This window comes from Podarcis tiliguerta (genome assembly GCF_965153285.1).
Source record: "Podarcis tiliguerta genome assembly, chromosome: 9".
Classification (NCBI taxonomy): domain Eukaryota; kingdom Metazoa; phylum Chordata; class Lepidosauria; order Squamata; family Lacertidae; genus Podarcis; species Podarcis tiliguerta.
Genome location: NC_139542.1, coordinates 44280405 through 44297323, shown reverse-complemented (window position 1 = coordinate 44297323; position 16919 = coordinate 44280405). Strand labels below are relative to the sequence as shown.

Below are 16919 nucleotides of genomic sequence, written 5' to 3'. Positions count from 1 at the left end.
GCATGCTCAGTGGCGCTCTGACCTACTTATGCACGCCGAAGCCGGGGAGTTCTGGGGCTGCCGCTTTCACTGCACGAGGGAGCCGGCGACGGCGCTGCGGCTTTCGGGGGAGGCGCGCAGGGCGCGCGCGCGCGTGGAATGCTGCAGCGTCCCGACGTTCCACGGTGGAACCTTCGTGGACACGCCGGCGTTCCAAAATCGAACGCGTCGCCCGGCAAGCTGCTCGAGGCGCAGCGGCGGAGCTCGTAAGGACGACTGCGGTCCAGAAGCCGGGACGGCAGGAAGGAAGCCGCCGCTGCGAGCACTCCTGTATCCCATTCCCTTTGCCGTATCGCCGGGCGCAGTGGCGGCGAGTAACGTCGGGACGGTGATTTGCAGGTAAAAAGAGAGAGAGAAAGAAAAGTGGGGTGGGATGGGGAGAGATCGCCTTTCCAGCTACGCTGACGCTTACTAGCGAAGTGAGGTGGGGGTGGTTGGAGAGAGAGAGGATGTTTTCAGGCGAATGACTGCTCTGGCCGCTCTGTTTGTTGCAACTTGTAGGAGTGTGGCGCCCGAAACAGGTTTTGATGGGGATGATGAAACCGTGGAAAGTCGACGTGAGACTCGGGCAGGGCTTCTGCGGTGCCAGAGCAGGGAGCTATTAAATGTGTCACATTGATCTTACCGCCTTTCTTCGGGCGAAAGCGCTCCAGGCGATCTCCATGCTAATGCAGCCGCCTACCTGGGAGAAAACGAATCCGACCTCTGTGGGACTTACTTCTGAGTAGACGTGTGTAGGGTGGTTCTGTAAGAGGCAACGGGAGAGGAAGGGGAAAGGAGAGGAGGATGCGTGCCTCTGATTGCTAGCAAGATTCATTTGGTCTAAGTCATATGGGAGTAAAGCAAAAAGAAAATGAAACTTTTTAAGAGAGTGCATCTGAGCATATGCAGAATTTTGCGTGAAGAAGGACTTCCAGGCCAAAAAAGGCCCAGCAGGCTTAAGTCACAATCCCTTTCTTTTAAGGAATTAAGGATTTTTAGAGCATCCAAAGTAAACAGCATTAACAGTCTGGAGATTGCCTTGGATTTGATACCATTGGTGGATATATTTGTGAGTGAGAGAACCTCAAATCCCATTCACCTACCTTTGACATTTTTCTAGGAACTGGGTCCTTGAACAAACTAGACATAAGGATGATACTGTGTTGCCTTTGGAGCACTTGTTTCTGGGAAGGGGGTCTATCAGAGTTGACACCAACGAATATGGAATGTTTCTTTAGTCTCAGGCTGTGTAAAGGAATGCCCAAAAGGCACATTTAAAGCACACTCAGAGCCCTCTCCAAATTCCTTGCACTCTAGTTTGCTATGGGTTGCTTGGAATTGTAACTCTCTGAGGGGTGAACTACAGTGCCCAGAATTCTTTGAGGGGGGAAATGTGTTTTCAGGGTGCTTTAAAAGTATAGTGCATGCACAACCAGGAAAAGAGAAATGTTCAGGAAGGGTTATTTAGTAAGTACTGAAATGGCCAAGTACAGCTCAAAGGCCTGGAGTGAGTGCTTTTGATGGCAATCTGTGTGTATGCGACTTAGGGGTTGGGGAGCGAGTTTGTTTCATGCCTGCCTGGGAGTGTTCGGTGGAATAACAATGCAATGAAAGCGTTGCAAAAGAGAGAGATAGAAACAAACCCATCAGGTAATTCTTGGAGTCGGGTATGATGCCATGGCTAGACCAATGCTGCACTTTGTGTTTTGAAGTTCCCTTTGTTCATTTTGCCTTGTTGCCCAATGCAATACATGCCTAGTTTGATCCCTGCTTGCTAGAGACCAGGGATGTTTTCTGTGGGCTGTGGGTGGCCCAATATCCAAAAGAGGGTTTATACTAATGTTGCCATAAACTTAACTAAGAAGCACGCTAAGGGTTCCCTAACCTTCACCCAGCCCAACCTTGATAATTTGAACTTGGTGTTTAATTTGTCATCCATTTCTCTGAAGCAGTAAATGCAAGCAAATAACCTTTTCAAATTGGGATTTTGCAAAAGTCCTTGAATTTAATTTAAACTGTCTGCTATCTTTCAGCACTTTTAATTAAAGGTGTTTCTTATTAGAATAGTTCCACAAGATGCTTATCTGGATACTGTAAATGGCCTAAAGGAGCAGCCATGCAGTTTCATGCTTTTCGTAGCAACCTGACATTATCCACTTCAGCAGTACAAACCCTGCAATGAAGGGAAATTGTGTGAAACAAAGCAGACAAGAGCATCCAACTCATTCCTATTTCATTTGTAATATATAAACTTCACATGTGACACTATACATTTCTAACGCTCCAATAATATGGTTGGATCTTTCAGAGAATGAAATGCAACCTTTTCAGAACCTCCTCCCCGCACACAAAAGATAACTTGTCCAATGATGGGTCCCCCCCCCCTGCTGCAATTCCAGAACCACAAGTGTTTCCCTTTTTCAAGGTCATGTCCTCTCTTTGTTTCAGAGGTACAATATCTACTTGGTTGATAGGAGTTCTCGTTTTTGATGTACATCAGTGCAACATAATTTTTTTTATCAATGCGATTGAAGCTGCTGCCTTTGTTAGATTAGACAAAGTTTATCAAGGCCTGTACTCTGATTCCAGTAGTGGCCAGCCAGAGCTCTCCATTAATGTAAGGAAACAGACATTTCTTGTTATCTCTCTCTCAACTTAGGGAAGCTGAGAATGAAGCTTTAGCTCAGTGGTGGGTGGGTGGGTGGGTGGGTGCTTGCTTGTTTGTTTTTCCAGCAGAAGGTCTCAGGTTCCATTCTTGGCATCTCCAGGTTGGGCTGGGTAAAATTCCTGACTGAAACCCTGGAGAATGCCTTTCAGATACTGCAGACAGTTCAAAGCTAGATGGACCACTGGTCTAACTTGGTATATATTCTTTCCTGTTATTGAACACAGAGGCTGCCAGAGTGTTTTTAGCTCCCATAAACATGGGAGCTGGACTAGTGTGATTGCTGCCTTCTTTAAGATTGTTCCTGCATCACTCCATCTACATCAGGGATGGCAAACCGGTGGCTTTGTGGAAGTGGTTGGACGCCAAGTCCCACCATCCCCAGTCAACATTTTTATACAGTATTTAAGCAAAGGTGGGACACATGGTAATCTACCATGCCAGCAATGTCCTCCCCAATTTTTTCTAGGTAGCAGTAATGTGTACGTTGGACTTATAACTTGAAAGTTTTCTTAACAGGCTGCACGAGTCACTGGATCACCATGGAAGCAGCTTTCCCACGCAACTGATCTACTGTCTCATATATGAGCCATTCTCTCACTTTACTTTGTTGGTGTTACATGTATCTATTTTCATCTGATAAACACTGGAGGAAATTTAATATATATCTTGCTGCTGAGCCCGAATAGTAGTCCACAAGCAAAACGTAAGCAGGAACAGAGAACCATATAATCCCAATGCACAATGTAGCCCTTAAATCCACACTATAGGCCATAGATGCTCAATAGATTGAAAAAGCAAGTAGCTCCCAATCTACCTATCCCACAGAGCTTGGGAGAGCACTAAAGAGTTATTGCGAGCATCTATCATAAGAACAAAATCATACAGAGACCTGTGAAGAAGAAATTGCATCTGAGAAGCTGGAGCTGATGGCAGTTATGAAACAGCACAGAGTCACCATGCTTTATGAGAGCAGCAGAGAAAATTACAGATTGCACCCAGGAAAAAGAGGGGAGAAGGGTTCGTATGGTTCATGCCTTGGGCAATGGGACATTTTGCTGCCTGAGGTGAAAAGGCTCTCAGTGGCTAATCCACATGCAAAAACTAGCCTGACTGGCAATAATTTCAACACAGCACAGCATCCTCCACCTGCTTGAAAGCAGCAAGCTAGTTTTGGGGGTGCAAGGCAGGCCGTGTGACACACACAGCTCTGTCTTCCAACACCTTGCCACTGCTCCCCCTTCCTCAACATTTGCCCCCTGAAGCAGCTGCCTCACTCTGCCAAGTGGTAAGAAATGAGTTCTAGGGCTTGCATTCCTAGCTGCTTCTGGAAAATTACCTACCATCCTCACTGAGAAGCCACAGCTATTAATCTTTCCCGCTCCCCACATAATCGTCACATAGGAAGTGGACCTGACAAGGTAAAGTAGCCGACACAGGCCATTACTCTTCTTCAGCAACTGTAGACCTGGTTAATGACCCATACCAACATCTTTCCAAAGTCAGAGAGTTGCTTACAGCCCATGGATATTTCAAGGCCCATCCTGCTGAGCCTGAGATCCGGTGTATTTCTTAAACAATGGCAATGACACCACTGGGGCTGGCAGATCAAGGATTATAGAAATCAAAAGAATTATATATGATCTTGGCAGCACAAACCGTCATTGCAACTCAGTGGAAAACAGCCCCAAATCTTGCACTGGATGCTTGGTATTGCTCACTCAGGGGTATAGCTATAATGGAGAAAATCACACATAATTTGAGATTTTGACATGGACTAGAACCTCCAGACCCTTTTTATATGATTTGGCATTCCTTGATGGCATATACAGTGGAGCCTTAATTTTCAAGACAAGCCTTGTCACAAACAAGGCAGATCTGGAACTATTTGATACCTGATCAATTTGATAGTCTTTACTTGAACTTTTATTTTAACTCTTTTATGTGCCTATTTTAAAGTTTTGTTTTTCATCTTTTAATTGTTGTCTGTTGTTATAATTGTTATCTCTGTTTTATACACGTTATAACATGAAATAACAATTTAAAAAACTTTTTTTAAAAAAGGATTATAGAAGTGAATCAAGTTTCTTGCCAAGGATGTGGGAGACCCACACTGTAGATCTCTTATTATAAGGATCCACATAAACCTCAGTCTGTCCCAGCAGTCCCTTGGTTTTCATAAAATATTAGCGAAGGCTGTGATTTTGTTCAGATTTAGCCCCGATTAAACTGCGCTCATAAAAAAGCCATTGTAGCCACTTCACTATAAATACCTTGTTGGAAAAGAGCTGAGAAGTGCTGAGAAGTGTTTTGTTTACAATGTAATAACCAATGTTTGGGGACTGGATAAAGTATGTCCATATACAACAGCTTTATTGTCCAAATGTTCTGGGTTTCTCCCAGATGCCTTGGCACTTCAGTAAAAGAGACTGTACTGTCTTTGCCCATGTTAAATAATAAAATCATTTTAGATAAGCATTCATAGGCCTAGTCTGCAAGGAAAAGCTTGAGAGAAAAGCTTGGATAAAACTAGAGAACAAAATGAAATGCAGAGGAAAATGTGAAAACTTTTCATTTTATAACTCAAAAGAAAGCATTATGCATAGGTCTGTGTGCAAATATGGGGGAGTGTTAAAATCCTGCAGTTTAATTAATTTGGGGTTCTTTCACCTCAATGAAATGTGAATGACCCACTTTGCATCCTTACACTAAAGTGTTAAGGGTGTTCTTCATGTATGTATTCTGAATGTGTTTGCTCCAATAAATAGAAAAGTATTGTTGCCATTTCCTTTGGCAAAGAGCAAGCACATGAGAAATGCTTTGGTTGAAAATGTCTCTGCTTTGTGTTTAAAAAGATACAGAACAGGTCTATCAACAGCTATTGGCCAATCCTGTTTTAGCTAGCTAGAGCTTACAAATTCATGGTTAGCAAGTCGATGAATTCTTGTTGCTTGTGGATGGGGGACAAATAATATGGCAGCATTGCTGCCTTCAATCCTGTTAGAGGCCTTCCTGGAAGCTTCAGGCTCTGGGCCATCTCCAGCTATAAGGTCACTTCAAACAGCATTACTACTACAGGTGTAAATACACCCTAAGACTTCATTCCCCCCAAACTATATGAGGATTCCTGAGTACTTTTGCAAAGTCCATTGCTTTGCTAGAGTTCCAAATCTGCCTTCATTCCTACTGCAGCCTCAAAACTAGTAAATATATTAGTTTTGTCATGCTAATTATTGACTTAAAACAATTATTCTAAAATTGCAAGTATTAACTTGCTCAGATTAGATTTAATAACTGCTTATGAACTGCTTCTGATGTTTCAGAAACTGGTCCTAATCACAAAACTGGTAATCAGCCTCCTTGTATCTATCTTATGATATTGGAATGAGGAAAGACCATTCATTAACACCTGGTAGTTACATGTGCCCCTGGGGTCCTGTGGGTGGAAGGACAGGATATACATCAAATAAATAATAATTATAATTTAAAAAAAAAACATGCAGCTTACAGAAATAGGTCTACGCCCTTAAGCCCTAGATATTAGAGCTGAGTTGAAGGTTCTATCTCAGAACCTTTCTTTTGAAGATTTGTGTATGGAGAAGTATGTGTAGGTAGGAAATGGAAAGAAATTTAGGGAGATTTTGAAGACTGCAGATCAACAGATGCTGCAATTATGCGAACATAGAGTGGGCTTGCCATGTTCCTCCATGAAGCCTCACTTGGAGTGACACTGACTAAGGATTGGGAAGAAATTCAACTGAGTGTGCGTTTAAAGGCACAGCTACCTAATTTGCACTTTCAAAACCGCATGTGAAGCAAAACACAGCCACCTTCAAAATTCACACTTCTGAATTTTGCAGTGCAAGTAATGTGTACAAAAATGCACATACTAGGATAACGTGTGCATATGTTAGTGAAAACAACACACAAAATATATCTCTGTTAGGAAATTGATTTCCAAAAGTGTGTATATAGTATAAAAAATGCATACAAACATGTTCAGATAAATTCACACTAAAATATTGATGAATTTTCAAGTTCTTTAAAAATGCAAGGTGATGTGGTGAACTGAACTTAAAACGAGAAAATGAGAAACTGATTGGTACCAAAATTAACAGATTAGCCTATCCTTCTGACATAGTGTCATTCCACTGAGCATTATGGGTATACATGGTAATTGGCCAGAGACCTGCTGCTGCTACAACAGCAACACTGAATATTACTATTATTGATTAAATTTGTTTGTTGCTTTAGCTTGCCCAAGGCAACCAAAAGCAACTTGCAAACAAACAAGCCAAAAACAAAACCCACACAGGTACATTGAAATCATTAAAAACATTCTACCCACTTCTAATAGCCTACAGATAGTTAAAAGCCAAAAGCCTGGTTATAAAGGAATTGTTTCGCATGACACCTAAAGATATATAAGAAGTGGGATATAGAGCTTCTGCTCCCAGGAAACTAAAAATTCATAGAATTTCTTCCCATCCCCAAACTAATCCCTGAACACACCCCTCCACTTTCACCGCCTACGAATGGGTCTTCGGAAATGGGGTGGTATTGTGCAGATTTGTTCTCTCTCCTTTGTGAGTATCGGAGCCTTTTGTTGAAACATTACCTTTTATGAGAACTACAAACTGTTCAGTGAATTAAAAAAAAAAAAAAAGCTTGAGGAAATGTAACACTATTGTCAATAGTAACACTTTGTGGTCTTGTAAAAGGAGTTAATCCCTTTTTTTAAGAATGTGTGCAAGTTCCTTAAGAACAGTCTCCACCTAACAACCAGGAGGATTATAAATGTTTGATTAAGGATGTTTGACCTGTAGGCCCAAGTCAGAAATACGCTTGCACCTTAGTTTGAAATAGTGATAGCACCCAAACCTGTAATTTGGGATGACCTTGCTGAACCCTTGGGTTCAGTTTCTGTTGCGGTATTTGCCTTTTCCTTTCCCACCCCAACCTGGGTAGCAGGACAGAGAGGCCTCGCACTGAGTCCTTGGTTAGGCCTTCAGCTCTGCTACAGCAGTGCCCATCTCAACATAAGGACCAGTATAGGATATTGTTTTGCATGCTTGCAACACAAACCATTGGAAATGTAGCTCTCATTATTCTACTAAAGGCAACAGACGCTCCGAGGACTGTATTTACTATGAGTTGTATTCAAAGTAGCACCAAGTGGCTGGGGCAAGCCAGTCAGATGAGTGGGGTACAATATTATTATTATTATTATTATTATTATTATGCTCCTTGTGCAAGTGGAACTTCTGTCTGCCCAATTGGACTTCTTCCATTCTCCCCCCACCAGCACCCCCTAATTCTGTTCTGGCAGATCCCCCAACACTCTGGATCAGATTTGGGATTGCCATGGGGTCAGGGTCCTGTTGTGGAAGTCGTTCCGCTCACACAATTATTCAGCTGAATACTGCCCTATAATTTCTTGCATTTGGGGATACCTCTGCAACTGCACCAACGTCTTAACAGGAGCCCTGCCACAAAGTTGCTCCCACTGTTGTTGCTCCCTGGTAAGCGTTAGAGAAAGGGAAGTAGTGGCAGAGGGCTTGGAGAGATGGCCTCAGGGTAAAACCCATTGCAAATTATCACTAAGCTGGGACTGTTGATAGTACTTCTGAGCCCAAACACCTCGTTACACAAGCAGGTCTCCTCCAATCCCATGGCTGTTTTGAAAAATTGGATGGATTGGTGTCCTTTAGTTCTTTCTTTGTTCCCTTTGTTTAAGCTCCTTAAGTTTAGGTATCTATGGCCAGACATGAGTTAATAGCAAGTATGTATAGCAATAATGCAGGAATGCCAAATACTTTCTAGACACTGTTTGCCGTCCCTAGAATCTTGTGTTGGTTCCTCCATACACTCTGGAGACCAGAGGCCAACAGGGCCTATAAATCATATCAAGGAACCATGAAACCTCAATATCCCTGATTTTTTATGGTTCTTCTCCCTCTTGCTGCCTTTTTTTGTTGCCATGCCCTGTTGATTCTTCTTGCCTATGCAGGAGGTAAGGAACTTTGGGATTCATTCTCAAGAGAGAGAGTCTTTCTCTTTCTGTATTTCACATCGCACACTATAGGGTTTCCCCTAGAATACACTCTGTTTATGGGGACTCTCTCAGGCCACACCCATCACCAGAGCTGCTTTGCACCTTCTTCTTACGTGTTTTTGCCTGTCTGTAGTGTGTCCTTGCACTCTGACCATGCTTCTTGTTTGACTGGAGGGTGGGAAGTGTGAGTGTGAAGAAACTAACTCATCATACAAAGGTAAAATTCATATGTCTTGCTCCTCCCACTTTCGCATCTGGCCCTGTGCACCACTTTCATGTGGCCCCCTGGAAGGCTGTCTTGAAAAGGATTTGGACGCTGGGCTGAAAACGTTTCCCTGCTCCTGTTCTAAAGGAGGGCCTGGTCCAGCTCACCAGAATATACTGCTTGCCGTATTCCAACACTGATTTTGATGTGGCTCTAGCAAATCTTATGAGATCTACCAAAGTCTCTAGACACCCTGTATAGATAAAGGGATAAGTTTGCATACACATCCCCTAAAGCACGATCTACAATTTAGCCTTGTCTTTCTCTTCCTAGTAGCAATGCACTATTGTCCCGTAACAAGTCAAGCCCTTTTGGACACCTGGAATTCAATAAAATGTACCACTTTCCATGTTTGGATCTTGCATCTTGCTTCTGTTTTAGGAAAGGAAGCAAGGAGGGCAAGCACACAAAATTAGATTTGCTCCTTATTCCTGTCTCTGACTAATGGCTGATTCATTACGCGTACTGGAAAACAGAAGGGTGTTGTTGCCTGCGCATAGCTGAACCATAGGAAGCATATGAAATAGGAATAGATGAAAGAGTTCTCCAGCAGGTGCAGATTGTATTTCTCTAACCACTGAGTGGCCGCAAACAGTTTTCCCTGCATATCAGGGATTAGGGGCAATGGCTTCCAGATCAGAGGATGGCTTCCGTAAACAGAGCCCTGAGCCCTAGCAGATCTTTTTTTGGAAATTAAACACTGGAAACAGTTAAATGGGCAGGGGGAGAGGCAAGTGGTGTGGCAGGGAGGTTGCAGGCAGAAGATGGGGGGAATTAGCCTAAGAGTCCTGATTTTGCATTTCTCTCCTTCATTCTTAACAATAAGAGGGATTTAACTGCCTGATACATATGTGGTGTTAACGTGCATATATTCCACATGCACTACAGCTTTGAAGAAGCAGCTGTACTCAAAGTCATTGCCTGGGGTATTCTTGTAATGAGTTAAACAAATATCTAATAAAGAGATACAGCTGTTTCTGGAATAATAGCTTTGTGTACCAAGCTACAGAGAGTGACTTGCCCGCCCTCATAAATAAACAGGGCTTCTAAATAAATCCAGATGATTTATGCAGCTGTCGTATTCACAAGCCCCTCAGAACTCCTCTAAAGAATAGATGAAATCAACCAAGCAAGGAACTAAGTAACTTTAAAAAAAAAAAAAGACCTTCATCAAAAAATATTTATTAAAAAATCTTCACCTCAGCTGCACCGTGTTGTTTCTGTTGACCAGATTTTTACCAGCAGAGCAATATTGTTTAAAAGGCATGCAGATAAATTTCAACACAAAAAATCCACTAAACCATTTTCATACAGAAAAAGCATGTTTCTATATGGAAGAACTTTACTCTTTTCTTCTCTTTCTTTTTTATTTCAGCCTTAGCATTGATTCAGATGTTATATAAAACTCTGGGGACTGCAGATGTGGGAATCTCTCATGCTTCTGAATCCCCGCCCCCTAGTAGTGTTTCCAGACAGCAGCTCTCATCATGTCTGACCATTGGCTATGTTGTCTGGGGCTGAGGGAAGTTGGAGGTCAACAATATCTGGAGAGACACTTGAGCCCTAGGGGCTTCATAGATTGCTGCTCCCATACAAACCCACCTGGAATGCATGGATTGGACTGAGAGTCCCCCCCCCCACCCATGCCTTGAGCATTATAATTTTATTGGAAATTCAAACACAAAAGTGATTTTTGCATCCATAATCCAATTCATAACCATCCTATAGGTGATATCCAGCATTAATCATGTTCAGAGTAGATCCATCAAAATCAGTAGACATGTTACTTAAGTTCATTGATTTCAGTGGATCTCCTTTTGAGGATGACTAATGTTGGAATCACAGAGCCTAGGGCTTGCCAATCAGAAGGTCGGCGGTTCGAATCCCCATGACAGGGTGAGCTCCCGTTGCTCCGTCCCTGCTCCTGCCAACCTAGCAGTTCGAAAGCATGTCAAAGTGCAAGTAGATAAATAGGTACCGCTCCGGCGGGAAGGTAAACGGCATTTCCGTGCGCTGCTCTGGTTCGCCAGAAGTGGTTTAGTCATGCTGGCCACATGACCCAGAAGCTGTATGCCAGCTCCCTCGGCCAATAGAGCGAGATGAGCACCGCAACCCCAGAGTCAGTCACGACTGGACCTAACGGTCAGGGGTCCCTTTAGCTTTTAATGTTGGAATGTAATGTGTGGTGACATTTAGGGCACAATCCTGTGGTCACTAAGAAGGCATCCCGGGAGCCATGGGATTTTGCACTGTTCCTTCCCCTGTTCTCCCAAGATGCCCCCAGGTGGGGCTGGGGAGAGATGAAAGCCCTACAGCTGGAGTACCTCTTTCCCTTCAGGCTACCTCCTTTACTATCACAAATTCTCCCTCCCCTACTCATACAAGATTGCTCTGCCCATTGATAATGGCAAAAGGCTATTCCAAGTTGTGCTCTTTAAAAGAAAATGAAGGTGACACCTTCTGGTTTCAAGACCTGTTGTTACGATCCATATGCTGAAGGCATTTACAAGTCAAAGAAAGATTTTGCTGGGGCCATGCACAAAGAACAAAACTATGATAACTTGGCTACCTTCATTGGTACTTGCTACTCCGCAAGTGAGCAGATAGCTAGAGAGGTGGAGGATGTTGGCTTTTTGCACATTTTATATTCTCAAGGAGAGTCCATATTCAAAGTTCAATACTTTATAAACTGGGAAATTATTATTAGTCATGATGGTAGCACTAATCATTAATTCACGAATTTCCTTTTACAGATCTGTCTCAAGGTGATTTGCAAACATATAAAAACCGCAAACATATGTTTAAAAACAATACAAAGAACAACTGCAAAGAGGGTTTGAAATGCATAACATAAGACAGAGTCCTTTTCATTTGGCTGGAAAAACTTGTCGAAATGCAACTCCTCTGCCAATTATTGCAATCATTCATTGCTTTTCAGTTGCTGCATGGAATGTGGCTGTGCAAGTATCATAAGCACTTATGCACAGTGCCTGTGGCATTGCTTGTAAAAAGCAAACACAGCCTTCTTCCTGTTCCCATGCCACTTTTACTTAATTGTTAAAAATGTTCTTGCTGCTTGTACGTTCTCCATTGTGCTATTTCGTAATTATGCAGCTCTCTGATACTTGTGTTTTAAGGGTGCTTCCAGACTGGGTGTGTGTTGTAGGTTTGGTGTTCCTCAGTTTATTTGCTTCTAGCGAAGGCTCACAGCAACTTGGTTTTCCCCACAGCGAAGCTATACCCCATCTTGCAGAGATTCAAATCCCTGCTGATAAGGAAATGCAGTATCACATGAAGGCTGCAATCCTAATCCCACTTTCTTGAGAGTAAGTCTCATTGACATTTTTATGATTCGGCAAAATTCCCCCCTTATGCCATTTCTACACCAGAAAACCAGCACATGGCAGGAATTTACCTGACATATGCAGGCCTACATGTACATAATTACACTGTAAGTGTTCTAGGGTGGAACTTTTACAAATGTAACACCAAGGACAAAAAAATTTCCAATAAACTTGGAAGGCAGAAACTGTTTTGACTTCACAAGCTCATAAGAAAGAAATAAGAGTATCACTCATTTTAAATCCAAATTTACATTTGTTGTGCTGTGCAGTTTGTTGAGTTGTGATTCTCCAGCCCATATCTATAGGTATAACTAAAATTACTTGAATCTGTGAGCAGATGAAAGAAATGATTATACAGTCCTTTCCCCAAAATTAATGATGTGTCTGAAAGAGATTACTATGAGAGAAGTTATTGCATCTACACTCCACCCAGAACTGGTATTGGAGTGATTAAATGCTTCATTTGCACATTACAACATGTGATTTGTAGATGTGGCAGAGTGATGTGGCTTTAAAGCAAGCAAATTTGACTGCAGGTCCAGTGTATGGTAATAAGTATCACAAAACAGATTTGTTTGCAAAGAATGCACTCGTGCCCACTGCTAAGAGAAATACTATCTGCACATGAAATAATATGTACCTGGGTAAGTTTAGCCTTGATTTGAATATACCTGCCAATTTTCCTATGATAAACATACAGTACCTTTTGTATTCCATCATGGAGTGGGGTGGGGAAAACAAATGAGACAAAACAAACCAACCCTGCTGTTCCTGATTGGTAAGACTGTTGATGGAAAGGACCCTGTCTAATATAATCCTATGCATGTTTATTCAGAAGTAATTTATGTTCCTAAGTATAATAATAATAATAATAATAATAATAATAATAATAATAATATATTATTATTTATGCCCCGCCCATCTGGTTGGGTTTCCCAGCCACTCTGGGTGGCTTCCAACAAAACACTAAAATACAATAACCTATTAAACATTGAAAGCTTCCCTAAACAGGGCTGCCTTCAGATGTCTTCTAAAAGTTTGGTAGTTATTTTTCTCTTTGACATCTGGTGGGAGGGCATTCCACCGGGCGGGTGCCACTACCGAGAAGGCCCTTTGCCTGGTTCCCTGTAACTTGGCTTCTCGCAGCGAGGGAACCGCCAGAAGGCCCTTGGCGCTGGACTTCAGTGTCCGGGCAGAACGATGGAGGTGGAGACGCTCCTTCAGGTATACTGGACCGAGGCCGTTTAGGTAGGAATGGACAGAGTTTCTCATTTCCCCCTAACCAGTTCTCCGCATTTCCTAAGAACCCTTACTAATGAGTGATCTCCATTGGACAGAATGGGACTTACTTCCAAGTAAACATGAAGAGGATTACACTGTCAGCTGTGTCTAATGCTGTACACTCTCTCTAGGAAGCAAGTTCCCTTGAAGACAGTAGATCTTTCTTCTGAATAATGCATAGGATTGTGCTACATCAGATCATACTGTTCGTCTGCTATATTCCTTTTTCTGCTTGCTGCAGGGAAGTTGGAAGAGGGGAAGAAAGAGATTTTATTGTGAGAGAAGGTATGCACACATGCATTTTGGTGTAGTAGCTTTCAGATGGGTGTGGTGCCATGAAAATCCTGCCACAGTATATAAGTTGAGTGTGTTTCAGTGCCTATAATTCAGCTAGCGCTAGTGAAAAGGATGGGGATGGAGAGATCCCGGAGGTGATGTTGTTCAACTATAAATGGCTCATAGAGTTGGAGACAATTGCTTGCTCATATAAAAACTGTGAAAAGCCAGAGAGATCACAGCTACCAATGAGTGGGACTTATCGACCATCCTTTCTAGCCTGTCATTGCCTTGAGTTCATATCGTTGAGACTGCACATTTCCAGTGAACTTTTGAACCCAATGTGCTGCCAGAGGCAGAGCTAGTTGCTCCAGCACTGGGCAAGCGTCCCAGGGGTTGAGACGCCCATGGGGGTGGTGCGACCCATCCATGGGGGATGGAGCGAGCCGCCCATGGTGGGCTGCTTCCTGGGCAGGAGGGGGAGGGAGCAGGGCCACTTTGCCAGCAGCCTTCCTCTCTTCCCTCTTCCTTTTGACAGCCCAGGAGGCGCTTCCCCTACCCCCAGAAGCAGCCTGGGAGCAGGGGGCAATGGTGTGCAGCCCACCCATGACTCCCAAGCCTCTCCTGAGATGTCAAAATGAAGGGGGAAGGGGGAAGGCCACCAGCAAGGCGGAACAGCTCCGCCCCTTCCCCCGACGGCTTGGGGTAGACTTGGGAGTCGTGGGCGGGCGGCACACCGAATATCACCCCTCTCAGTGATGACACCTGTGGCAAACCGCCCCACTTCACCCCCTTCCTCCGCCTCTGTGTGCTGCATCAGTAAATCCTAATGTTTTGCCTTTCCTTCCAAGCCAAAATCTGTAGGTTGCATATGATAATCTTGTTTAGAAATACATTGGTTTGGATACTCTTAAAACATGTCTTCATGAAATTCACAGTGTCCTATGTCATTATAAATGGTTGATTTAATTAATTTGCAGGCCACAGTACCACATTAAAGAGGTGGCCAAGCATTGCTTTGTTGTGTTGGGATTAATGGGGGTGTGACAACATTTTGCTTCCATAATGCTTTCTACTCTTCATTACATGACACAATCAAGGGAAGGATTACAACTGAGGGCTGTGAAAATCCTCACCAGCCATGGACATTTGAAGCTACTGGGCTAGCCTAATTTCTGCAGAAGCTTTTTGCAGACCATTCCCCTTGGTGTTTCTGCTTTTGGGCAATTCTCAGTCGGGGAGGAAAGAAAAGCCTCCTGGTCCTTACAGCACTTACTCTGGACATCAGCTGTTTGGTGTTTCTTGAAACACTAATACAGGGAGGCAGCAACAGCAGAGAGATGGTTATTTACTCCCTGGGCACATCTTCTCAAGTCCTATTGTGCTACAGTTGTTTCCAAGGATTGCTGGACTTTTCTGCCCCCATGACTCAACTATTGATAGATTTGTTGCTCTATTAATAATATCAACCACATTGCACTGCTTTAATGGAACAGATCACAATTTACATTCTGGTTCTAGTAAAACCTTAATTGCATCGCCAGTAGAGAGGCTTTTTGCTGGATAATTGACTGCTAAAAGGTTATAATCATTCAAATGTGTTTCAGGGCTCTGCCTGCATTATAGGCTATGACCTTAGCTACATTCTGTCACACAAAAATCATATGTGCTTAAATATTTTTGGACCCTCCCCCCAGCAGCCTTTTACATATGTGCTTGTGTGATTACCTCTCAGTGTTGTAGGATTACACCTCCCATCATCCCTGACCATTGGCCATGATGCTTGAGTTTGATGGGAATTGGAGTCCAGAAACATCTGGAGGATACCACATTGGCTTCTCATGGTGTAAGCAGGTTGGCATAGCTGGACTGGTTAAGGACATATTATTCCACTTTCAGTAATGTTCCTCACTCCCATTTGCTGATATTACTTGTCTTATTTTGCAGGGTATTGTTTTCTTGGCTCTTAAAATTTCATGGATCGAGGTTAATATTACCCGTGGCTTCTTCAGGACAGTGCACTACACGATTCCTGGCCCATCCTTAAGTCTGCTCTGCAGTGCACAAGAAGACAGATGAACATGTTCAGCCACCACCTCCTTTTGTACTATTGGACTACCGTACACCTTTCCATCTTGCTAGCAGTCTTGACAGCTGCTGAAGATGTCACGAACAGCACTTTAAACCACACTCATATGCTCTTAGGATCTTTGCCTGTGGTCGTCTCCAGAGTTGATCACATTATAGTCAAAGAAGGTTACAGTGCCTTGATTGACTGCAACGTTCAAGGTAATCCGGGGCCCGAGTACAAGTGGTACAACTCCAACGGCCATTTGCTGAAGGAAGATGGGAATACAGGTATGTAATGGTGGAGCTAACACATGGTCCGCCTAGTGCATACATGAGATGCTACAGTTACTGTGTTACATATTTATTTTTTAAAGATATTTCCCACTTGCCTTCCTGGGCAAATTCCCTCACAGGACAGCTTTCATGAAGTAAAATGCTGTATACTAAAGGTAAAGGGACCCCTGACCATTAGGTCCAGTCGTGGACGACTCTGGGGTTGCGGTGCTCATCTCGCTTTATTGGCCAAGGGAGCCGGCGTATAGCTTCCGGGTCATGTGGCCAGCATGACAGAGTCGCTTCTGGAGAACCAGAGCAGCGCACGGAAACGCCGTTTACCTTCCCACTGGAGTGGTACCTATTTATCTACTTGCACTTTGACGTGCTTTTGAACTGCTAGGTTGGCAGGAGCAGGGACCGAGCAACGGGAGCTCACCCTGTTGTGGGGATTCGAACCACCCACCTTCTGATCTGCAAGTCCTAGGCTCTGTGGTTGAACCCACAGCGCCACCCGTGTCCCTCTGCTGTATACTAGGGATGGCTATATATGAGGACCCCCAAAGCATTTTTTTTTTTTGCTCTGTCCCCCACCATTTCTTGTAACAGTGGCACAAATGGGGCATGAGTTGAGTGGAGAAGTTTAAATCCTTTGACCTAACCCAACAC

General features: G+C 43.4%; 1 protein-coding gene across 1 annotated transcript in view; it reads left to right on the top strand.

Moving 5' to 3' along the window:
* AADAT (aminoadipate aminotransferase) overlaps nucleotides 1-16126 on the top strand; it is a 77080-nt gene extending 60954 nt beyond the window's left edge. The window contains exon 29 of the mRNA XM_083398068.1: nucleotides 15855-16126. Within this exon, the coding sequence (XP_083254194.1) occupies nucleotides 15855-15986 (132 nt within the window). The 3' untranslated portion in view covers nucleotides 15987-16126. The remainder of the gene's footprint in view (nucleotides 1-15854) is intronic.
* Nucleotides 16127-16919: the final 793 nt, after the last annotated feature.